Genomic DNA, 25,675 nt, shown 5'->3' with positions numbered 1-25,675 from the left:
CATACTATCGAAGCTGCTGGTCGATTATACTCAAGTACAACATTCTCAGAAGCGATGATATGGTAACAGACCGGTAGTTCTCGAGTAACGTACCTTCCTTACATGCTTTGGGAATAAGCAAAGTGCGATTCATCCTCCACTGTCTAGGTTGTTTTGCTACGCACAAGATAAAATTGAACAGGAGACGAAGGACGTGAGCCACCTTCACGCCGTCCGACCCTGTGCGCGTGGAGTCTTTAAGACGCGCGGTCCGGTCTCGGATCTCTGCTAACGTTATGAGTGTGAGGACCTCAGCGACTGCCTTTGGCGCCTCATCACCCGTATTGCGCAGCTCTTCAGGTAACTGTACTGACGGGTTAGTATCCCATAGACTACTGTACAGTTCCTGGACGTCCGTGCCCTTAAGCTTGTCGACGTCACCGTCGTCGTCAGTCCACCCGTTCACGGACGTGTTTAGCCAGTAGCCCTTGAACAGATAGCGCCGTTTGGTACCTCGTGAGCGACACTCTTTTGGGACGATGCTAAGTGCCCAAAGGTATTCTGATTAATGATATACCGCCGAGATCCAGAATCGATTAGTCCCATGAATCGAGTTACGGAAATGAGGACGTCCGTATAAGGTCGCATGTCTTTTTCTAAATGTGGAATTAGAAAATCTAATTGTTGGGTTGTCGCCTGTTTAGGCGACTTACAAGAATACCTACTTGGTTCGTTTCCCGAACAGAATGTGTATGTTTTCACAGTACACACACACTATCGACCCACACTTATAGCAAAATAGCTGTCGTGTTTCTGGACACACAAAGCCATGATGGTCTAAACGTTGAAGGTATGAACAAGTTGACGTTCAGGTCAACCCCTCTTGTTCCAGCCATTTACTCGCGTAACCCGAATAGGACTTGAACTAATAATGGCAGTATCATCCGTAAAAGTAAGTATGCATCAACTATTTATTTGAATTTAAATCGCGTGTTTTAAGGGTAATTCTAAGTTGGCGTAAAGAAGGTTGAAGTGGTTTAAGTTTTGTTTTATGTAAACGTCGAGTGGCATGAACTGAAATAGATTCAATGAATAAATATGACCCCTCCCCACAACATCTTCAAAAGGTTTGACTTTAGATTGCAAGGTCACGATTGACTTATTGACAGCACTAACATCATTCAGAAATGAAAATGGATAATCGGGTGCCACATATTCCGGCATTTTTTCCGACTCCAGCATTTTCTGTAACATGCCCCGGTTTTTATAAACCTTACAACTACTTTGCCTCTCCCCACCCCTTCTTGCAAATTTTAAGTTCAGTTAACAACATTAATTATTCATAGTTTAATTGAATATAATTACCTCAACCGTAACATTTGCAAGTTTCGACTCAGTTAAAAGACTTTCATTATTTAATATTAAACTGAAAAATGGAAAATTGGACTTCTCCTAACTGGGTCCCTACACGAATTTCAATTAGGTGCGATTTTTATTATCAGCTTATACGATTAGGCTTCGGGAGGCGTAAAATATTTGTTGACTTTGTTGTTGTATTACCATTATTTTTTTATTACTTCGTAATTAATGAATGATGATGCATTTGTTGAAAAATATCATAATTGGTTTCCGAACCAAAATAAAAGGGGAAAACTCTCAGGTCTCCTTAGTATGGTTGACAATAATGCGATTTCAGAACTGGCAGGGCATGCGAATGAGAATCATTCCCTCTGATTCGGTAGGAAGTGAGGTTATTGAATGAGTTTTTCTCAGACCTGACTATTATAATGTAATTGTAAAATGCAGATTGGAAAAAAAAGTAAGAAAGTAAGTGATCTCATTTCTTAGAAGAAGATCCTTGAAGGATTCGTTTTTTTTTCAAAACTACCTGCGGGCTTACTAGTCCGAAATTCGTAGCTTCTCTATCGATGGTTGATCACAGAAACTTGCTAAATTTTGAACAACGTAGTTGACACTCCCGTGGCTCAGAAACGAATTCTAGACCAGAACTCTCCAAAACCGAATGCCGAAAAAAAATCTTTACTTTGAACCACGTAATTCACGCTAAGGTGGCCCAAAACCAAATGCTTGAATTCTTTCTTCTTTGGATTCGTCCAGCCCCACGAATTAAATGCGCCCGAACTACCATTTATGAATCCCACGGCCTTTTAAATTTCCAAATTCATCGCTTCCCACCTCTTGCGATACATCAATGGAAGGCTCCTAAACATTCAACAACTATCACGCTATATACGCGCATGCGTGGTTAGAATCATCAGCACTCCCGAATAATTCGCGACGCCTTTCCCGAATGGACATAAAATCTACTTCTCACTGTAATTTGAATAATCCAGTCATAAGTCATCACCTTCTCGACAATAACCACATTTTCATTGGCAATTTAAATTTGGAAACTGCAAATAAACACTTTGGGAGTGCTTTGTGTCTGGAATTGAGTTCTTACAGCTTCGGTAGCCAAGTAAACGCGACGCCTAGTTTGTTTTGATAACGATCTACAAACAAACCCATTATTTTTAATTCATTTTATTCCTTAGTGAAAGGTATGGCCATTTATTATAAGCCGACGTTTATGGCTATTTCGCGCTCTGCTTTATTGTTGCCAATTGCTTGTACTTGGCTATTTATAGCTACGCAAAATTATATACATAAAAGCTGCTTAACACAAATGCAGTATGTAACAATGCGATTTGTGGAAGGTAACCCAAATTGTAGGGATATTTGCATATGTCTCCATAGAAGTATCAAAAAGGAACTCAAATTCAAGGTTAAATGTTCTAGTAAATATAAAGTAGTTAAGCCTCTTGGCATGACATGAAACGAGAATCATTAATTCACCCAAAATAATTTAAAGTTATATTTTATTCCTCTGTAATTTAATCCGTTCGCACGCAAAATTTCTTCGAGCTATTTTTACTTAGTACCACGAAAGGAGTTCTCAGACTAGCTCAATGCCATTTTAAACAAATTACATGCAACATAACACGGATGCATTAATAATCTAATCGTGCGGCGTTAATTGCAAACGCAGGCACTAATTTCATATGCCCGTCCTAATTTATTTATTAAGATTTTCTGAATTATTACAATTTCGTATAATTTTCATATCTAGCTACGAAGTCTCGGCTGGAAACTTATAAATTTAAAAGATTAGTTGACCGATCGTGACTCCGGTACAAGCGTAGTCTGCCAATAATTTTTATTAGAAAAATTATGTCTAGTCAAAACATACATTTTTTTCCTTCCACTCGCGTGATTTACACGTATTTCGTGCTCTAATAACTTGGCACTCGTCCGTTGAGTCTTTGATCCTGCAGACGAAGGTGCTATTTATCATCACAGCATTTTTTTAATGATTGCTCCCTAAAAAGATGGGAATTGGCAGAAGTGAAAAATCAACGCTATGAATTCATTTACCTACCGTTAATGTCATCGTTTAATCATTGATTAATAGGACGGTAGTGCAATTTTGTGCAGCAAATCGACATCTGCCAATAATCAATAGTTTATCTATAGCGTGTTCACATTTTCACAATACAGGTTATGTTAAAAATGAAGATTTTAATCAAATTTGAACATCACTTCAAAATCGTTACTATACCTAAATTCATCCTTCACACAGATGGACGGGTGGACGAACGGCAATTTCATTAGATTATTGACAAAAAAAAGGTAAGAATCAAAAACGCATTTTGGTTAATTCTTGGGCAAAATAAATCCATCGATTTCGGTTAGTGTAGGTATTCTACCAAATACTTGTATAGACTGTAGAGGGCATATTAAACTTACCACTTACTTAACTCATATTCGGTCAGTAACTTTCTTTCATATTTTTAACTTAAATTATTGCACTTTCTACTACATATACATTTAGATACCTAAGTAACGGAATGTCGATTACAAGAACGTTTATCTCTGATGTCATTTATCTTACCTTTTCCGTGACACTTTCGGATAGTTTGTGACATACAGAATACCTACCTTTTATATGGTTTACCATATTTCTTTGAGAATTGAGATAGTTTTGCAATGTTGTAGAAATGGAATTAATTTCTAACCATTTTTACCTTCCGACTACATACAGAGCATGTATAAAGGAAAATAGTGATTTTAATAATTTTAAGCTTGACGTCTGTGCGTGGATGTGTACAGGCCCGTAGCTATGTGGTCTTGCCCCCACTGGAAATTACGGTTGATGGATCCTTTACAAAAATTACAGGGGAAGCCTTTATCAAAAATTTCTTAAGCTTCACCTAGAAAAATACTGGCCACCCCTGCTACCTCATTCTTGCTACGGGCCTGGATGTGTACCTATGTCGTTCGTTTTTGGTGAACACGATAACTCAAAAACGCCTGAACCGATTTGGACTAGATTTGGGGAGCGGATAGGCGGGAATCGCAAACGTCCTATTCGGCCCATAACCGTCTTCATGGTTGTTGAGGGTGTCAAAAGTTTAAAAGAGCCATAATGGCTTGAAACAATTTTTTTAAATTTTTCTCGCATACGCTGGCTAATGTAGAATAAAAAACTACAAATTTGTTCGTTGCAGTTTTTTGCGAGTTTTTAGTTTTTGAATTGCTGTTTATTTTATTTTTTTAATTTGGATTTTTCTCGAAAAGTAAGCATCAGGGTGAAAAATGTTATATACAAAAAATATGTGTCTTGATGAGCTCTTCAAAAAAGTCATAAATTTTTTGCGTGGGGTCAAAACAGAGGCCCCTGAGGGCATTTTCTACATGTTATACTATGGACTAAAGATAATTGCTCTGACCATATTAAAAGTAGTAGGAAAGTTAAGTCAGGAGTTTACCTGACAGCTAGTTTCAATTTATTTGGGTATAATCATAATCATAATCATAATAGCCATCATCGACGTATAAACTCCATACTCCAAAGGATTCCAAACGTTAGCACGAGGTAGTTCTTTAGTTGGTGAAACGTTTAGACCTCGTGATAAAATTCACGCTAGGCAAAAAACAAATGTAAACGTTACCACCATTATAACAATTTATTAAAACTACACCATAACGTTCGCAAATGGAGATATTCATTATAAATAGCAAAAAACAAACTTAAATTCGTTTTAAAAATACCAGATATTTTTGCGAAAAAAAAGAATAACCCAGTTCAATCGCGAAGAATGTACTGGTGTTCGAAACATTTACTTTTGTTTGGTTTGTTTCGCCGGCCCGTGTGGCGCAGTTCAGTTAAGGCTGAACTGTGGTGCTAAGGGTCCCTGGTTCGAATCCGGGTTCGGGCATGGATATTTGCAAATGTATAGTGGGTTGATAGAGCAACCTTGGCTGAAACCCCGCCCACTCGAAAATAAAGACAAAATAAAATTAAATAAACGAACGTAAGCAATGGTTCTATAATTTGACTGTACTAAACATTCTGCTCCCGAGGAAAAGAGTCGCACGGGAAAGTTATAGTTTGTACAAACCAATTTATTTCGATGAGATCTTTCATTAGAATACCATGAAGGGTAAAACAACATACATGTGTTTTCCCCCCCCCCCCCATTTTATAAGGTTTAATTTGGCACCATTAAAGGCATGCGTATGCAAAATCTGAGACCAATTGGTTGTATGTAAAAGTTATACACGTTTTACTTTCGAAAACAGCATCTCAGGAAATAATTCGCGGGGGGGGGGGCCTTTTAGACAGCGTAATTTAATGACCGTCTGACCACACCTTCAAGGTATAGGCTACCTACTGCAAACAATTCCAGGACTCTAGGACCATTCCCCTACAAGTAATTCAAAACGGTTTTTAATTCTTAAAAAATGCGCTAAAAAAATACGTTATTCGTAATATTCGTTATGGCTGACTGTCCGGCTGAGATCTCAATAATTACAATAGCTGGAGACTTAAAATTTTCACTGAAAGCTTTCTGGTATAGTGTACACATGCATGCTGCTGTAGTCTATTTTGAGTTAGATTATCGATAATTTTAAGCTTTTCTAATAAAATACTGATCCGTATTCCCAAAAATGCGCTTTAATAATGCATACCGGGTGATCAGAAATAGCTGCAGACAGTTTAAATTTGGCGCCTAGTGTTTTTAGTGTTTTATACTTAAGGCATTGGCAAACATGTTTGGAAGGTGGTTTATTTATGCAATAATGGCCATCCATTGGGGGTGTTTTTTATGTGATTTTTTATACTAGGTTTGCGTAAGCTTGTACCTTGTACATTCATACTACAGTGCCACCATGCTCAGAAAAACCCCGGAAAATATGCGAACTAATTTTGAAATAATTTAGGTTGGCCAATAGAAAGTCTGCTAAATGACGCGTTACATTTCGCGCCATAATTATTAATTATTCCGTTTTGACAGTTGACGCTTCACGTTATTTTAGTTGCACACTTGTCTTCTTGTATTAGCTTTATTTTACGTTTTCTGTCTCCAGTTTTATACAAACTCGTCTTTTTCAAGACGCATATAGCTTGGATCTACGATCTGATAAGGTAGGTAATTCCCTTAAAGTGTTTTTAAATTTTGCATCAGAATGTACGGTCTAAATTTCTAGCGCCCTCGGATATGCCCTGTCAGGGACTTTCTGAGTTTGGTGCCACTGTAACTACTATGTGGTAAAAAATGAGTTGCAACTTTAAATAAATAGATAAATACGACATTTGGTATAGATAAATACGACATTTGGTATGTTACCAACTTTATAAATGTTTAGTTTCGCGGCAAATTCAAACTGTCGTGCAGTCATTTTGGATCACCCGGTATTATGCTGATTTACAACTTGTTTCGTTATCACCTTTGTGAACGAATTTTTATTAATTGTAAATAAATTGTAGTACCTAAAGATAGCACATGGAAGAATCACAATAAATAAATTGAGATTAAGGGTACAAAAGTTTTACAAACAACTTTTTGAAAGAGTATAGAAAAGCGATACCGCTTAGCAGAAACTTTGAAGCTGGATGTATATACCAACGCGAATCGATGTAGGATTTAAAATTCTACAATTGAAGTTTTTCTTTCCATCAAAATATCGTTAGATTAAATTTACCTTAAACGGGGTTAATACTGCCTCATCGGAAAACCTGTAATCAATTCTCAAGTTATATTAAACCTCGCAATCCCTCGATTTTAGAAAAGCAATTTTAGGCACCATTTAAAGTAGGTGATTAATCGTTATTTGTAATAAAACATGCGGGAAAATTTACTGATTCATTTATTCTGCTCGATTTCGGCAATTAATTTCTCTCCTTACCGGAGCTCTTGCAGAAATTATACGCAAATTTATCGCTTCCCCTAACGCATAACGAGATTAACGCGAGTTGTTACCGCAACCACAAGTTTTACATACCTACATCTTTAACGAGTTGAACTTTTATGTTATAATTAACATTCTTTACAGGATACTTTGGGAAATACTTGAACAAGTATAACGGGTCATACATTCCGCCCGGTTGGAGGGAATGGGGTGGATTGATCATGAATTCTAAGTACTACAACTACTCAATTAATATGAATGGGAAAAAGATTAAGCATGGCTTTGATTATCAAAAGGTAAGAATTTTATTCTATTAATATTGAATTCTAAGTAGTTAGTAGCAGTGTGAATTATATGACAAGAATTGTTTTCAGTAGTTTCAATTGTAAAACTTAGATGTCTCTACAGTCTAGCAAAATGGGTAATAGCTTTGAATATAATGTATTCAATGGTAATAGTCAATTTTTGTACCTTCCGTTTCTGTAATGAACCGTACAATAGTAATTCATTACTTCGATATAATACTCGTATTTTGTCATTTGGTGAAACTGTGGCACAGTGTACTTTCTAGGGATAAGCGATTGGGTTCCTTCCCCTTCCAGATCGATAAATGGCATCCCCTGTAGATCTACAAGGAGAAGGAAAAGTACCACACACCTGAAATTGTTACCGTTTCACGAAATGACTAGGCTTTTTGCGAAACTTTTAAAAACCTAGTAGGTATCCCTGTATTTTTGCGTCGAGTTTTAAGAGAGACGCTTCAATCGTCTGCACGCTCGGTCGCTCGATGGCTTCATGTCCATCGATTTATAAGAGAGCGGATGGACCGATTGCGATGAAATTTTGCGGGTGGATTCTTTATCAAATTTCTAGATCGGAATTCATGAGTGGCAACGTACGAGAAAAAATAAGAAAGACCCTTTTGACATCTCCGTTAGTTATGAACCGAATTGCATGAAATTTTGTATGTAGGCGCCAAAAAATTTATGTTGATCATGCGCAATACGATTTTTTTTATTTGTTACAAAAAGACTATTAATCGGGAAATGCGCTTGGTGCGATGGTTGCATGGATTGCGAAATCTGTGAATTTTTTAGCCTGTTGTTAACTCAGTCATTTATAAACCGAATGGCAGCGAATTGAAACTGGGCCCAGCCAGTACCATATCAAATGGAATGTCACCCCGTTGGCACTTTTTGATTATGCATCGTCAGGGTGGCTTACTCATGAGTCGTGCATGTTCTAGTGTTAGCATACTCAAATGATGTCTTTATCCAAGAACAAGTCACGCTAAGGCGCGGCATCCATTGAAACTAATGTGAAAAACGGTGGCCCATACACTTGTTAATTTCTTTGGACTCCTCAAAGTACAAAACGTTTAGTAAAAAAGTATCGTGATTGCGAAATCCATACCAAAACTCTTGTAAACTGACGACTATGATTAGGAGTAAAATTTGGGTAATCAGAACCAGTTTAAGTTTCCTGTTGTCATAATACTTTAATCTATTATGAGAGTGAAGGATTCCTACCACATTTCCTTGGTTTCCTATATTCCATCTATTTAATTTTGACTGGACTATAAAATAAACTCTTCATAATTTCCGCATTATTGGTCGTTCACGGATCTTAGAAGCGCAAATATCGAACAAGTGTTTACATCTTATGTGCCAGAAGCAACAAATGTAATCTAACTTTGTTCTTCGTCTCTGGTAAATGACATTGTGGAAATGTACTAATTTAATCAAGATGTTCGTATTATAATTCTTCTGAATTTGGAATTTTGTCAGCACCTTTTGGTGTGTCTTCAGGTCTACTGTTTTAGATAGCTATGTCTCGAACTTAGCTCCCGGTTTAGCAGGACTTAATTTAATATTGTGTGTTACGCCTACGGTGGAGTTTTCGGAATATTACCATTCCCGTTTTTGGGTACGTTACACCGAATACTTCTAGGACCTAACAAACCTACCTCATCTCTTAGTATTCATCAGTAGTCATCTCAGTATTTTGTTCAACATAGGAAAATTTACACATGTACCGCTGCATAGCGGGCGTGGAAAAAGGTATGTCTGGCGATAACAAGAATGTATTACGGAAAGCGAGCGCGGTTGCCACGATCTTTTTAAAAGTTTCGTTTCGTTTTCTTTAAAACCGAGCGCGTGACGAAAATGCAGGTTGAGTTTCGCGAACCATCGCGTACCATTTTATGTACGCTGAAATTGAATTCTTAGCGAAGTTATAGAAGCACGCGCGTGGCATTTTGGGTACGATAAATTTTATTACGGGTATTTGCAAAATTTTGCGGTGAAGAAAAAAGAGCCACCACGTACAATTCTTACGTGCGATTTGATATAGTAGCTGTAAAGTGTAATTAGTTCTCTTTTGAGTGAAAATGCTGCAACGAACTTTGCCGGAAAGTTCGCACACAAGTGCATGAAAAATTAAAGAATCATTAGTAGGATGATAATTACAATTCAATGTAAAAGAAAAATAAATTAAAAAATATGCAAGTTATAGTACCTATACTCTGTTTTTAAACTAAGAGGAGTATATTGAAAAGTCTGATTTACATCCGCAAAAGTTACTAAATTTAGTAACTTTTGGGCAATTAATTAATAGTAGCGGCAGTCGGCAGCAACCTGGGTGTTCTGTCGGCGGAACGAACGGACAGACGGACTCTAGCGGCTTCGCTCCTGGTCGAGGTCGGCGGTAGCAGCGGTCTGCCGGGTCGGCCTCGGAAGATTCGGATAAACGCAACCGAAGAATTCTAAAGGGCAAGCGGCGGTCGGCTACCGGCAAATGCTAAAACTAAAATTACAGCGCACAACGCGAGTGCAGTGAAAAATTTCCAAAAACTGTCTACGTTTCGGTTACAACACCAAAGGGAAAAAGATCGCCACTAAACAACGGCTTACTGTAAACTGTAGACTGTAAAATGTAGACTGTAAATTGTAAACTGTAGACTGTAAACTGCAGGCTGTAAACTGTAAATTGTAAACTGTAAACTTTTAAAAAAATTTGGCCTCTTCATGACGGGATCGACGATTTTTTCAGCCTACACATCGTATTCGATTTTTTACATCCAAAAATTAAAACTTCTCTCATTAATTACGGGATCTGCGATAAACATAAAAATTTGTAATTGGTCTTAAAACTCGAAACCATTAATAGCGTTTCTTTTGAGACCACTCACGAGTTCGGATCGGATGCTGTTTCTGCAACTCATTTAATTAGTTACTGTTAATTATACTCACTTAGAGGTTAGATGAAATTTCTAAATTCACACATCTAATTAACCCCCATTGTCTCAGGTTAGGCAAAAGGTCTTCTATCAAACTGATACCGGCATTGCCTTGCAGTTTTGCTTACAGTGTACCTATACGTAGCCATGCCCATATGTATGATTTTCGAATCGTTCTCTTCAAAACCACAAAAAATGAATTGATGGTTGTAATATTAATAGACTCAAAATATATAACCGCACTTTTCTAATCCAGAACTGCATTAACGCATTGGTTATTACTACTTACAGTAACAGTAAAGAACAAAGACCTTGTTACATGTCCATGGAGTGTAAGGAGATTTTTTTTACTTCCAAGAAGAAACTAAAAATTATGTAGTTGTAGTAACAAAACGCACTGCACACTGTTAGGGGATTGGCCAAAAACTGTTCAAAGGTGTCCAATGAAGATCGAACTAGTACAGTTTCAGGGCTAAAGCCGAAAATGGAAGACCTAGTAGGATATATATCAAGGCGCGAACTCTATTAAGATTAAAAGATGAAGGTCGAGATTTTGCGCAAGTGTTCCGACCTACATTAAAGAATGGCAAAAGGAATAAATTTTACATCGATTATGTTGTGGATAGATTTATTTGAGGCAGTTTTGGGGGGAAAGTTTAATTTTAGATTTAAGGAATATGTCTCGGAGTATGTGTGTAAATTCTGCCACTTGTGTTTACGAAACCAGTAGATTTAGAGTCTTTGGTAATTTGGGCAAGTCGAGTGTGTCATTTAAAAATTGTGTGAAAAACAAACCAGTCTAGTTTTTGTGGTCTTTTGAACTCATTTCAGTGGTGAATAGGGGGATGACAGTATCATTTATTTCCTAAGCCCTTAAAAATTTTTATCAGTGATTATGGTTCATGATAATATCGTTTTTGCGTAAATTTCATGTATTTCGTTATGATGTATGAACATTTGAACACACTAATCGGTTAAGTAGTTGTTTAATATATGACTTTTTTCACTACTAGCGTCTGATGACATGATTATTAACCTTTTTTCCACTTGTAAAGTAGGCTTTCTCGGCAATTGTTCAAAGTGGTTAATAATGTGGACATTATTAACTAGTAGTCAATAATGAGAACTGTCACGCTGTCACTTTTAGAAAACACAACCCGAAATTTCGCTCAATGAACGTTTAGACAAGTTCTCTAAAACGAATAATTGCAACCATTCGCAATTTCCAGAGAAATTACATACCTAAAATTATCACATTTTGAAAAAATTCGAACGAAATTACTCTTTGAAAAATCTCAATGACAGAACAAAATACGGCCTGTTTGACTTGTACTTCCACGTACTTGATTGACATGTTAAATTAAGAAACAAACAATTCTGTCCAACCGTTAACTCTCTTATCAATATAATATGTTAATTTAGAGGATTTCAAGTGCTAGTAGTGAAAAAAATAGTATATATACCACGGTAGAGAAAATCTATTATTGCCTTCGCACCTTACACCCCTCGGCGCAAGCGCCTCGAGATGTAATCTTGGTGCTCAGGCAATAATAGTGGACTTCTCTACCTTGATATATAATGTACTATTACACTACACTTTACAAATAATAATCAAGCCACTTAGGAACAAAAACGTCAAACAAGAATCCATTTACCTACAGCATTTCATTTGATGTTATTAACGTGCTATTTGTGACAACTGAATTTTGTATTCATTACATCTCTGGAGAGGCTCGCATATTGTATAAACGTCTAAAATAATTACCATCCAATTTGTGGCATCTGCAACGTTATATCTCAGCAGCATACCGTGCAGTCTTCTGAAAATTAATTTATTTTACAGTACGAATAATCTTGATTTGCTTGTTGTGCTTGTGGCAAGTGGAATGTCAAGTATTTTCTTGTCCATAAGGCATTTAGTTTCTACATCATCTATCCTGATTCTGATGTGCGAAATTATTCTCATTAGTGCGTTAATTATTGTCATTAGCAGCGATTTCGACATTAACACGTTTAAGTACCTACTGTAGAAATCTCAATAACCATAATGTCACTTTCAAATACATTTCGGTTAAGGAAAAAGCTCACTTCCTCATGCGAATTATTTTAATTATTTTAATTACAACAGGCATATGTTTTAAGTATTTTGGGAGGTTTGGCAACTTAGTTAATTAATTTAAAATATGTACGAAAAAAATTACATTTTTAATGTCGCCTTGAAAAAGAAAAAAACCACGAAATGCATTAATAACTCAGTTCACACGGTTGCAGTTCTGTATTTAAATGACGAAAGACGATGTCGATCGTATATCTGTACAAGATCATAAAGCCGCTCGCCTGCTTGCTATGCTAATTTCGTTGCGGAAAACATGAGCATCCATTTGCCTATTCCGAACCAAAATACCTGTACCCAATAAAATATAATTGGTTCTACTAATTCTAGAAAGATGGGGTAGCAACTTTTATCTATCCTATCTTAATGAAGGAAGTTTAAAACTTGTTGGGGTAAGGGATACTTCAACATTTTTAGCGCATTTCCACAAAAATAAAAAAAAATGCGCTATTGTGGCCACTTCGTCCGTCCGTGCGCTAACTTTGCGACGCTACTAGTTCTTTATCTTAAGAGCTATTGTTCTACTTTTTTCGCTATTTGGTTCGTTATGGTGTCGAGTCTTGTACCAAGGAAGGAATTTTTTCTGTACCGCTTACAAAAAAAGTTATTGTAAAAAAAACAAAAAACCGTTTTTTACATGTTCCATAATTTTACACTTTTGCCGTTTATTAACGATCCTAGAGATCGTTTATAATTTTGCATTACTATCTGTCGCCTGCCGGTTGGTCTCTCCGTCTGTTCCTTTGTCTGTCTGTCCATCTATCTGTCCGTGTGAACGATAACTTTGTTTAGAAATGTTCGATCGCTTTTACATCTCCGTTAGTTATGAACTGAATTGCATGAAATTCAATATGGGCATAGATTTAGCCATATAATACGCAATGCGAAAAGTTGAATCGAATCGATTCAAAATTCACAGTGCCCTTTTCGCATCTTGATCATTTATAAACCGAATTGCAAACTTTTTTACTTATAAAAGTATTTGAATGAAATTTGATACATAGGCACTTGGGATAAAGGAAAACCAAACGCCAATTTCAAAATTTGGTTTTGCGCATGCGCAGTGCCAACTTTTTTATTTATGGAAGAATTTAAACGAAAGTTGATACATAGGCACTTGGGATAAAGGAAAATCAAACGCCAATTTCAAAATTTGGTTTTGCGCATGCGCAGTGCCAACTTTTTTTATTTATGGAAGAATTTAAATGAAATGTGATACATAGGCACTTGGAATAAAGGAAAATCTAGCGCCAGTTTCAAAATTTTATTTTGCGCATGCGCAGTGCCAACTTTTTTAATCTATGGAACCATTTAAGTGAAATTTGATACTTAGGCGCTTGGAACAAAGGAAAATCTAACATTAGTTTTAAAATTTAGGTTTGCGCATGCGCATTTCCAACTTTCTTATTTAGAAAAGCATTGAAATGAAATTCTTCTCATAAACTGAAATTGAAGTAGCACGTCAACAATGGATTGCCCATGTGCAACGCTATTTTTCATATTTGTGGCCGGATTTTTACGATTTTAACAGAAGTTGCATCTTACAAATGGGAAATGAATGCAAGTGGAAATGCGCTTTATGTAAATCGTTTACGATTACTTTTTAACTTGTTCAATCATACACCACGTCATGCATTTTTGTGACTTTGTGTCAAAACAACCGTTTTTCTTGTGACTATCAATTTTCTTAATAAAAAATAATGCAAGTAGTGGGGTTTTAAGAACAATGCCCGTCCTAGGTTGGTAGAGTTACCCCAAACCCGCAGCATAAACGACCAACTAGCTCAGGGTTACACAAAAAATAAGAGCTTGAGAATCTCCAACGCACAACTGATCTTCCTAACTTTGTTACACTTACCAAGGGTTGAGCGCCACTCAATGTCTAACTTAACTCCTTCCGTATAAAATTGAGAAGGTACGGAGGAAGTAATAATAGTACAACTCAATGCAGATATCAAACAAAATACTGGTTATTCAGACCAAGTGTCATATTACAAACAAACTCCACAATTGAAATCTCCCAGTTGAAGAAACCTCCAATCAAGAATGATCGATTACCAAACTAATTACTGAACCTTAAAACAAGTTTCCACAAAGAATTTGATATTCCGGGAAACAATTCGCACGTATAGGTCAAGTACAAGTAAAACATAAAAAGGCAACTTTTACCTTAATTTAAATGAGATGTCAACTCCAAGAAGTGAGCTCAGTTATCGGATCCATAAACCTGCAAATAATTTAAAAAAAAAAACCTCAATACAAATTAATTGACTAACGTCTGAATGACCTCGCTTTACTCGTAGTAAGCTTCTATCACAGGGACGGTGTTAATCGGCCAAATAGTTAATACTAATACGCAAAAGTTACGGAAATTGTCTCTTTGTTGAGAATCGAAATCTCAATATCTAATCTCGTTCGTGACCTGATGACCCATTGTCAGCAAATGGTCGCTCATTATTAGCAAATGGAAAATATACATTCGCAAACATATGGCGAGTATAGTCCAAGACTATCAATTTCAAACTCGCACGTCGACGGAAATGCAGATAAAACGCCTCCAAAACTTAAACTAGTTCTTACAGTTGAATTAAATTGAATGTGTACTGGTCCGTTAAACTGGTATAATAAATTGAAACCCTAAAAGAAAATCAAAAGTAATCAACTAAAATGTACCTCTTAAATCAGAGCTAATTATAGATGAATGCAACAATCGTCGATGGAAATCGTAATATGACAAATATCCTCCGAAACCTAAAGAAAATGTATAATTCCATTACGGAACATGCAAATGGCGCACTTACAATAAAGAAGAAAAAACGCACTTATAAGATCCTCCTACGCAGTTAAAGGTGAATCCGTTCACTAACTATATCTCCAGAATCCCCAAATTAATGTATCTAATTGCCAGAGATTAATAAAATATGGATGGCGGCAATTAAAATTCCATGCGTTCTAAACTAACGTTCAGCTGTTTGATTAAAATGAAGTGCAATCTGTTACAGCTCACAGAAAAAAAAGGAAGACGAAGGTCGACAATCGATAACCAAAAAGCACAGCGCCCGCAAAATGCGCACTAAAATTGCGTGGTTCAAATTCCAACAATATATGGACCCATCTATTAAACTTCTTCCCAAAAGATACGAGGATCATTCATTCCACAAGATATACCGTGAATAATGCTTGTAATTCAGAAAATAAAGCATTATTTGATTTCCGTGACCCTTGCACCCATATGTGCACATACCTCCTGCTATACTTTACCAGTCAGGTGTTACGCGAATATTGCCACATTTATCAGAATATGGGTTGCATTGACGTTTTACTTTTTAGGACGATTTTTTTTCTTTCGAAAAGTTTCGCGTATGTGATGGTTGTGTCCGTGCGCCTGTCTGTTTCTTGGCTAACTCGAGCTCCGAAAAGAGACAGCGATGACAAACCTTCATCAATCGATTTCTACGAGTTCAAGGCGCTACTAAATATGAGCCGGATTAAAAGTCGTGTTTCCAATTGCGAGCTGATTTAATTAGACACGTGCACAAACGACCTACTGCGCGGTGATTATTTGCGGAGCAATCCTTATGAAATTTTAGTAGCAGCCTGCCTCTGCAGAAGGTCTTAAGTTGTACTCAGGTATTTACCTTACGAATTAGGAAAACTGCAGGAAAACCTAATACGAAGTAGCCGGCAGAATGCTCGAAACTGCTCTGCTCATCTTTGTCACAGATGAAAAATTCACCTCAACCCAGGTTCGAACGCCCGACCGCCGGATTTATAGCCCAACGCTCTACCACTGAACCATAAAGCCGGTTAATAATGATAATTGACGAAGAAACGTTCCTGTCAGTGTAGTCAAAACTTCAAATGCGAATATCTTGAGAACGAAGTGTTGGAAGTTCGTACTCCAGGAAAAGCGATAGGTTTCCCTGAGACGCATCCAACGGTACAACATTCGACCTAATCGTATCACTAGCAATGAAGATATAATGTATTTTCCATATATATTTAGTTTGTTCTTTTTGCGCATGCACAGACTGTGTAATGTTAATTTGCCTCTAAACATTTTTGGAAACGTTAACCGCAGATGCTTCTAATAAAAGCAAACGTAGTACCCATGTTGAAACGTAAGCATCGGCCGTGTGACGTGAGTTTCAACGGCCTGCGTTTTTGAAAACTCTGCAGAATAAACGGCCAGCTAGCTGAAGGATGGTAGACTAAAAAGCACAGCATGAAATACTTCCTTTTTTGTAGCTTAACCTAAAAGCCGCTTTACATTAGGCAATTTTCGTGCAATGCAAGAGCAATGCAAGTTAGAGATACGTTACTGCGCATGTTCATACGCAATTCAGGTGCAAGAAAAATAAATAGAGAAAGTTCTATTTCACTTGCAAGTTTGGCGCAAGTTCTAGTAACTTTTCTAGTAATTTTGTCAATACCACAATTTATTTGGTTTCGCGTGTGTTATTTTTAATAACCTAACAACTTTATTTATTCGTTAAGTAACAAATGTAACTTGTAATTTTGTTACAATGGCTAATAACAACAGGTATGTGTATTTATATCTATTTGATGGTGGAAAAGTTTCAATTTTTGAAAAATATGTTGTCAGTACTGCAACACTTTTCTGAACTTGCACAAAAGTTGCAACACAATTGCATAAATGTAAAACCGTAATAAGCAATGCAAGGCAATTTTAGATTGCATAGCACAAGCCTTGCATTGCACTAAAATTGCCTAATGTAAAGCGGCTTTAAAGCGCTGCCCCAGTTTCCAATTTAACTCTCCCTGTATAAAACTGAGAAGATTGAAGAAGGAAATCCTGATTTACATACGTTTCCTTAACAACCAACAACCATCAAACTTTATTTAAATCAGAGACTTGCTATAACTAGACTGCGCTTAACGTATCTAAGGTGTTGTCGACACAGTATGCAACACACAATGCACCGCGGGGCAAAAATCGCTGAGATGATATGCAATATAATGAAATAAGCTGTTATTTTAGATGTTCCATTCATTAATCATTCTCGTGATTAGCTCGAATTAGTGAACAGATAAATTTCTGTTGAGAATAAACCAATAAACTTAGGTTAACTTGTGCCTATCAACATGTACTCTGTCGATAAATTTTTAAATAATATGCTGATTTTCAACGGATAAAAGTTTAAAGGGCCAATGGATCAGAGCCATTCGAAGGGAAAAATTTACTCCCACCATAGTGCATTTGTTGGGAATGAAGCCGATTTTAGAACGGTACCTACGAAGGTGTTAAACGATAATGCAATACCGAGCATTTTCGACTTTCCCATTCACTTAAAATAACGTAGAACTATTATTCGACATCGTTTACCAGCAAGACAACGGCAATACCTATTTGCCTATTAGCTATAGACGTAACTAAGTACTTACTGGTACTAAGTACAGTGCGATCAATAATGAGTTGCTGCGCCGCTTCAATAAATTATGACGTTAGTAATCATTTGCCGCAACAGGCGTGGTGCACCAATACTAAAACATAACCTTAAACTTCAAACCAAAGTAAACTTTTGACGTTTAACCATATTTAATCGAAATCAACGATTTAAGCACGTTGTGAGTTTCCAAATTATGTGAAACTACTCAAATAGCAAATTACTACAAAAATTGAAACGATTTTATTTCTTTTACAACTCGTGAATATTGAAGTAATTGCGTAAATTACATGCACATTATAACAACTGTTCCAAGTGCTCGCCACCATTATTAAGACAGGGATCCACTCTTTTCTTCATGTTTTCGAAGACGAAATGTAACTACAGTTGCGTAATGTTTCAAACGGCAGCTTTTATACCTGCTCGTAATTCGGCAATGGTGTGTAAACGGTTCCGAATACGTTGCAATTTCGTAAATTTGCATTAAACCAATTGCATACAATAATTTAGACGGCTTTGTAAATCTGGACGATGAGTTCTTGTACCACGGTTACTTTAAAGGATAAAAGTACAATTTTCTCCAGACAGTAGTGCGACACGTTCCGTATGAGATCCGTTTGTCGTAGCGGCTTATTCAGAATTTGCTCAAAAGGTTTCTCGAAACTCCTGTATACACAAACGTATCGAGTACTGCCAAACTCAATTTTCGTCTTTAGTCCCATTACGGAAACAAGACTGCAAATCCATCTTATTCTCTTCTAAAGGCATGTCGGAGTAAACCTATTACCTTTTACACGCTACAACTAAAAAAATGTTTGTTTATAATTTATAAGTAATTTACCCACCTTGTAAATATTCGAAAGAAGCTGAGTCTTGAAAAAAAGCTGTTTTGAAATGGACGAAAGTAATAAGAAAAGAATCACAAATCGGAATTATAGGTTATGTTTTTGTTTTGTCTTGGTACACATATACCTGGTTGCGGCAAATGATTACTAATGTGATATTTTATAAGAGCGGCGCAGCATATGATTATTGATCTCCCTGTATATTTCAGGTTTTGTTACAAGAAAAATAGCTAAGTCTGTTAAATGTTCCATATGTGCAGATGCGATATTCGCATCAGAGAGTCATTCAAAGCTTTTAACTAGAAAAAATCGTGGAGGATTGTTGCACGTATCAATCGATGCATTAAAAATTTGCCAAATTGCTGAAAATGTGTTCAGGTTTTTCATTCAATCCACACCACACCGCGTTGTAAACAAAATGGTTATCAGCAGTCTAAGAAAAATAAATAACAGTTACAGCCCATTTGGGTTTTTGGATAGGCATATATTGAATCAAAATCCGCTAAATAATCATATCTTACTACTTACATCTTTAGTTTTAAGAGTATATTTTCCCATACGTGTTCACCACCAAAATACACATATAAATCAAATTAGGACTAGAATAAGGCAGTTTTATACCAATTTAGTTCAAATAAAATACCAATAAATTCGATTAAAACAGTTAACAGCTACTTATATGTTATCTTTTTTTGTTACTAAAATTTAGAATAAACATGGCTAAAGCAAGCTGCAGAACGTACGTCCGCCCCGCGATGAACAGTTGGTTGCCTATCCTATCTTGACAACAGGCGTTTATAGTAAAATACGTTAAGCGCGGTCTAGTTATAACAAGTCTCTGATTTAAATGAATTCAAATTAAATTTCCCCAATTACTACAAAGCTATCCCATATCAAAATTACTGCTGCAAATTTGAAATCCCCCCCCAAATAAATCAACGATATATTTAAATCGGTTCGACGTCAAATGGTAGACGCCTAAAACCATGCAGGAGATAACACAAAATGGCAGCCTACTTACGTATTACAAAAAATCCATCCATATAGCCTCCAACGAGAGCAAATGCGATTCCAACAATTTACTTCGAAATTACACAATAATATGCTAAACCACTAAATAAAAATAGCCAAGTGGATTCTTAATATATACGCTCATGTATACTTTTACATAAATTTTTAAAAAAAATCAGTATCAGAAGTTCACCTTCATTTCTCAACAAAACTTCCACGAGCAGGAAAATAGATTTGCTGAATCAACATGGCTATAATGGCGATGCATTCAAATTACTTTTTTTGTCCTCTATCTCATGCCGTAAAAATTCAATATGGCGTCCATAAGAAAAAAGCAATCAGTGCTATAGAAATTCTAACATATTCAGATTCTCAAAAAGGTAACATGATCCGTCTATTTCCGACCGTTTAAGCTAGGAAAAATGAAAAAGAATTTGATATTTCTAGTTTTGTTTTTCAGTGACATCTCTGTTTATTTCAAAAGCAAACATCCCATTTAACCTACACCGTATCTCTCACCGTTGCGGGGATCCCAATGGCGAGCCACGAATGTGACCCCCCTGTACATATTGACAATATACTAAAATGTGGTAGTTCCATAATATTTAACTGGTTGAAGATGGTAGGATTTTTTTATCGGTTGAGTTATTGAGTATGATTCCTCGCAAATGGTCGTGGTCTACAATGCTGTTTGCAGGTGAATAAATCGCTATGTGAATATAGCACTACCGCGTTATCCGCATAAATGTGTAATTTGTCCTTTTGTGCTGTAAGCACTAACAACGATATCTATTACTAACATAAAGTAGGAAGAGTAGTGGTCCTAAGTTGCTTCCTTGAAATACACCACTTTCAAAGAAAGAAAATTCAGAGAAGCGACACCGTTTAATTCTACGAAAAAGAAATCGCCTGTGTATTCTGTCAAAATTGTCATTAGGACCGTAATTAGACAACCGTCAATCTTGTAATGCGACATAAACCTCACGATGCGCATTTTTTGTTTCAGGATTATTACTCGGACCTGATTGCGAACGATTCGATAGCATTCCTCAGACAGTCAAAGAAAAATAGCGCTCACAAACCAGTTATGTTGACGATGTCTTTCCCGGCCCCACATGGACCGGAAGATTCGGCACCTCAATATTCTCATCTCTTCTTCAACGTTACCACGCACCAGTAAGTATCCGTTTTTTTTATAACAAGCCCATCCTGAATTGTAACGTGAGTTAGTTCATTTAAATTTAATAAATTGATATTAAGGTCGCGCACGTTTCAATTTTATTATGATTTACTGCGGCTAATTCTGGTTTGTTTTGTGTTCAATCGAGCGCTTTATTAGGGCAATTACTTGTTCTACCGAAAGTCGCCGATTACAGCCTTCAATTATAATGTAGTTGCGAGGCACAAGTTATGTACAGAAAAAGCATATTTTTTAGTACCAACCCAACAACAACCAGCCCATAGCATTCGTTTGCACTTTTTCGCTCAAGTTACACCAACGTCGCGTTATTTTACTATTGGAGCAGTAGTAGTCAGTACTTTAAGCAAAGAGTATATTGCTTTAAGTAGTTCAGTTCCAATTAAATAAATCGAATTAATCCAAATTAAATCAAACACCTCGACCACAAAAAATTGTAGTAGTTTGAGTAACAACGGTTTTTATGACTGTCATTGGCATTGGCAACCCATTGAATACATTCTATGTTAGAATTATTTAAAGCTTATTTTATCATAATGGTGGGTTCATACAATCTACTATCATTAGATCATTATAAAATAGCCAATAGAAACAAAGGTGTACTGTGCGTCGCTAACGAACGAAATCATACCTTTCTTTCTATTGGCTATTTCTTAATTCTTAATGTTCTAATGATAGTGAACTAATGATAATGATTGTATAAAATACGGTGGTTTCATGTTTTTTGCTTGATTAGCAAAGTAAGCGCGGACCATTGGCCGTCCATGGTTTCTTGTATGAGTGCTAGGTTTATGTCGTCCACAGGCACCTTTACACTACACAGAAGTAGGCATTTGTTTTCGAGAGGTTGCCGAACAATGGCGAAATATAACTTCAGTTATAGCCGTTATAGCATTGAATAAAAACCACATTTACTCAATGGTTATAGAGAAAACCTAAGAAGTGTATGGATGGAATGTTGATTTGGTTTAATTGCATTGCTATAGACATCCCATTATCTTAACAAGTTCCAAAAATTGGAAGTTATTAACTAATTAGCCAGATTTACAATACGCTTAATTACTTAAGTGTCACAAAAAGGCGAGATGTATCAATGATAATTTTTTTGCAAATTAAAGATAGAATAAAACGAACCGATGAGAAATTAATTAATTACCCAGACATCTTCAACTTCTGAAAATTCGTAGATCTCCGGATGTAGGTGCATTGTTGTCTAAGACACAAAGAGAATTCTGCTATTGTTTAATTTGATCGACAACAGTAATGAAGTCATTATGCCTGTCGGATTATAATCTTGCTAATGCATTGTAAAGTGTGGCGTAAAGCATCTTCAGGTATGATTCAGTGCATTTTATTCATACGATGTACCCGTCTAATTATAATTATTACACGTTTTGAATTCACGAAACGCATTCAGAATAATTAACGGGTTTGCGTTCACTTTAATTTCAGAGATAAATTCGAATAAATGGCTTTGATGTGCGTATCCAATGGACATTTATCAATTATCCTTAAACTGTTCTTTAAATTATCGGTCATGGGAAAGTTATAATCCGGCACGTATTCCCACCACCACCAAAATTGACAAGCAGAAGAAGAAAAATAAATGGCGGAACGAAAAAGTAGGTATTCCGCGGGCAGGACATTAATAGAACTTTAAACAATTTTTTACATTTATTTCGACAAACAATCGAGTCGATTTGGTGCGCGTACGCGATTAATTATTTAATTAATCTTTTTGGATTTTGTTTAGCCGCGAGTCATTTCTTTTTTGTGATTTAGTTAGCGTACCAAGAGTGCGGTCGTTTCCTCACATTGTATTGTATTGAAAAGTAACATTATTTTCTAAATACACTATAGTAGGTATATTGCAACAAATGGGAAAACCAATACGCAAAATTTAAAAAAAAGGTTTACCAATTCTTGTAATTATATTATACCTGCTATAGCGTTTATACCCGAAGAAACGCTGAGGAAAACACGTTAATGCGCGACGCCGTGCGATCTCACACGAATCCCCACCAGAAAATTTACATTTCAGCGTTGCCATTTTAGATAGTGTAAGGTAACCAACCATCCAAAGTGCCCAAATGGCAGTAAGCTTCCGATTCTCATTACTTTTGTCAGTGATCTTACATAACGTCTGATTCAGGATAAATGATTTCCACGTCATACTGAAGAGTACTTCAATTCTCTTATTAATAACGAGCGACAAAAAGCTACTTTATGATTTTGGACTTTCTGTCCGCCTGTTCTTACGAACGGTTCCGAATTTTCCTGTTCTGTTTTCTGTAATAGCACAGATTTAAATATACTAATTTAAATCTGTGGTAATAGGTAGACAATGGTCAAGGGACTATAAGTAGTTAAGTTTTTGTCAATACTCTTCAACCGGAAGTGACCTTGTCGCTCGTTGTCTATATTGGTGCAGTTTATTTGTTCAATGATGGAATGGAATTAGGATTACTGCAGTAAGGAAAGTGGCTCCTTTTTTTACATGTAGGAGTAGCAGAGATATAAAAAAATCAAAATTACATTATATGATATTGAATTGGGAGTCGGGATTTATCATCCAGAGGTGACTAAAACTGACTCACATCCAAATTACAGTGTCATTTTCAAAACAGTGATCGGGGGCATTACTTGTAACCTTCCGTTATGATTTACTTAGAATTAATTATCAACATTATGTCATAAGTGTAATTCGCAAATGTAGTTAAACTAGGCACAGTTATTTGTACAGTGTGAGCAACAATGATTGAAGCGTGCGTCATCACCGCTTGTTCCTATTAATATCAAAACTACCTTCTTTGTATGGAGTTGTATACGAAAATGACGTTCTGCGCTGTCAACGTATTTCGTATCTTGTATGATTCAATCTTTGTTGCTCACTCTGTATTACGGTGTAATGTGAATACTGCGCTTACACAAGATTTATTGACAGACCGGTTACGTAAGATCACACAGATCAGTTTAAATTTGCACAATAATACGACGAAAAAAGGTCAATTAAGAGAGAAAGTTCCAGTGCAACGTGCTTCGATGATCTCTGTTACCGGAGGACGTTGTGAACTGACTTTAGTTATGGATCCATGATGAATACCTATGTATACTTGAATCCGTGAATGCATAGGCTGGTGTTTAATTTTCCTATTTTCTGGCATTGGGAAACTTTTCCAGGGTTTCCGAAATGTAAGTGTAACTGTGGTTAGCCACCTTGCCGAAGGATTTAGTGGCAGTTTATCGGTTATTCTGGGCGCTCACAGGTAAATTCGTCGCCAGTCGCATGCATCCCTCACAGGACTCCTCGGAATTTTCGTTTCCTAGGAAAATTTGTCATGGGGTGAATATCAGCTCAGCAGGAGCTTATTCGCTCCAAAGGAAATTTACATTCGGGACAGATCGATCTCGAAGAATTGCCTGAAGCTACACATTATTTTAATATGCATTCACGTTAGGTTGTTTTTCAACAAAACCCATACCTTAATAACGATTTTAAGCAACTATCTTTGCGATTGGTTTCTAATTATAGAGGGTGTTACATGACCGTATGTTTAGGAGAATATAATGTGCGTGGAAGTTTTTCCGCTCCTAATACGAGGCTACCTGTTAGAAACATTGTAAAGGTTTTTGGGCTTCAACTCCCACATACTACACGACTACATCCTCTTGGGCACTTGAACTATTAAAGGTGGGAGATTGCCAATTTATAATTCGAGGAAGGCACGTTACTATAAAAAAGAGATACTATTTCAAACGGAACGGATATCGTCAGTCAAATTTGCATCCTAATCGGCATTTAATTGCTTAGCAACGGAGTGAATTTGGGATGTGTTTTGAAATGGCAAAAAGACTAAGATCTTATCGTGCATTTCGTTTTTTTACCATTGAAGGTTACCTACATGCTAGTCGAGCGAGGACCACCACAGATGCAGTCAATTTCAATTTTAATCCAGAGGCAATGGGGACGAAGACCTCGTATGCATATACGGTTATTATTAGGTTTATGGATCAATGTAATCTTTCCGAACTTCTTTTTCTTGTAATCTCGAACTTACTATGCAGATTATCGGGTATCGATAAATGCGATGTTTATGTTAATCTTACGGCGTGAAGATCATAATCTTGAAAAAAAAGTTAGGACATGTCGAACTAAGAAAACGGTGCTTTAAAATGAAGTACCTATCGGCATATTCTATACGTAGTGAGGTGGATAGGAATTAATGGGATTCGGTTAGGTGTAGGTATACCGTATAAGTTGTGTGAAGATAAATTATGCAAATAGAAATTGTTAATGATGACCGTATCATTCTCATGTAACATCAGACACAAGTAAACTTCTAAATATTGCTATTTAATATTAAATTGAATAGTGGCGTTGAATTTTTTTACCGATTTGTTAATTTGTGGATTATGCTCAAAAGTTCATCGTAAATTAGTTATAGGTATACATATTTTTTTATAACTTATTCCTCGATTTATTCATACTTGGAAATAGGAGTGTTCGATTTTCGGCGGGGAACTTTTAGATGCAATCATGCAAATTTAATTGCTAACATCATTTTTTATTACGTAATCGCTTTAGCTGCACCAGCATTTGGAGTCATCTATGACCTATTAATGGGTTAT

General features: G+C 36.4%; 1 protein-coding gene across 1 annotated transcript in view; it reads left to right on the top strand.

The window, feature by feature from the left end:
• LOC116171070 (extracellular sulfatase SULF-1 homolog) overlaps positions 1-25,675 on the top strand; it is a 107,287-nt gene that overhangs the window by 61,888 nt on the left and 19,724 nt on the right. The window contains exons 3-4 of the mRNA XM_031487727.1: positions 7,378-7,529; positions 20,855-21,024. Coding sequence (XP_031343587.1) covers positions 7,378-7,529; positions 20,855-21,024 — 322 coding nt within the window. The remainder of the gene's footprint in view (positions 1-7,377; positions 7,530-20,854; positions 21,025-25,675) is intronic.

This window comes from Photinus pyralis, unplaced genomic scaffold, assembly GCF_008802855.1.
Source record: "Photinus pyralis isolate 1611_PpyrPB1 unplaced genomic scaffold, Ppyr1.3 Ppyr1.4_LG5, whole genome shotgun sequence".
Classification (NCBI taxonomy): domain Eukaryota; kingdom Metazoa; phylum Arthropoda; class Insecta; order Coleoptera; family Lampyridae; genus Photinus; species Photinus pyralis.
This window is presented reverse-complemented; position numbering and strand designations above follow the sequence as displayed.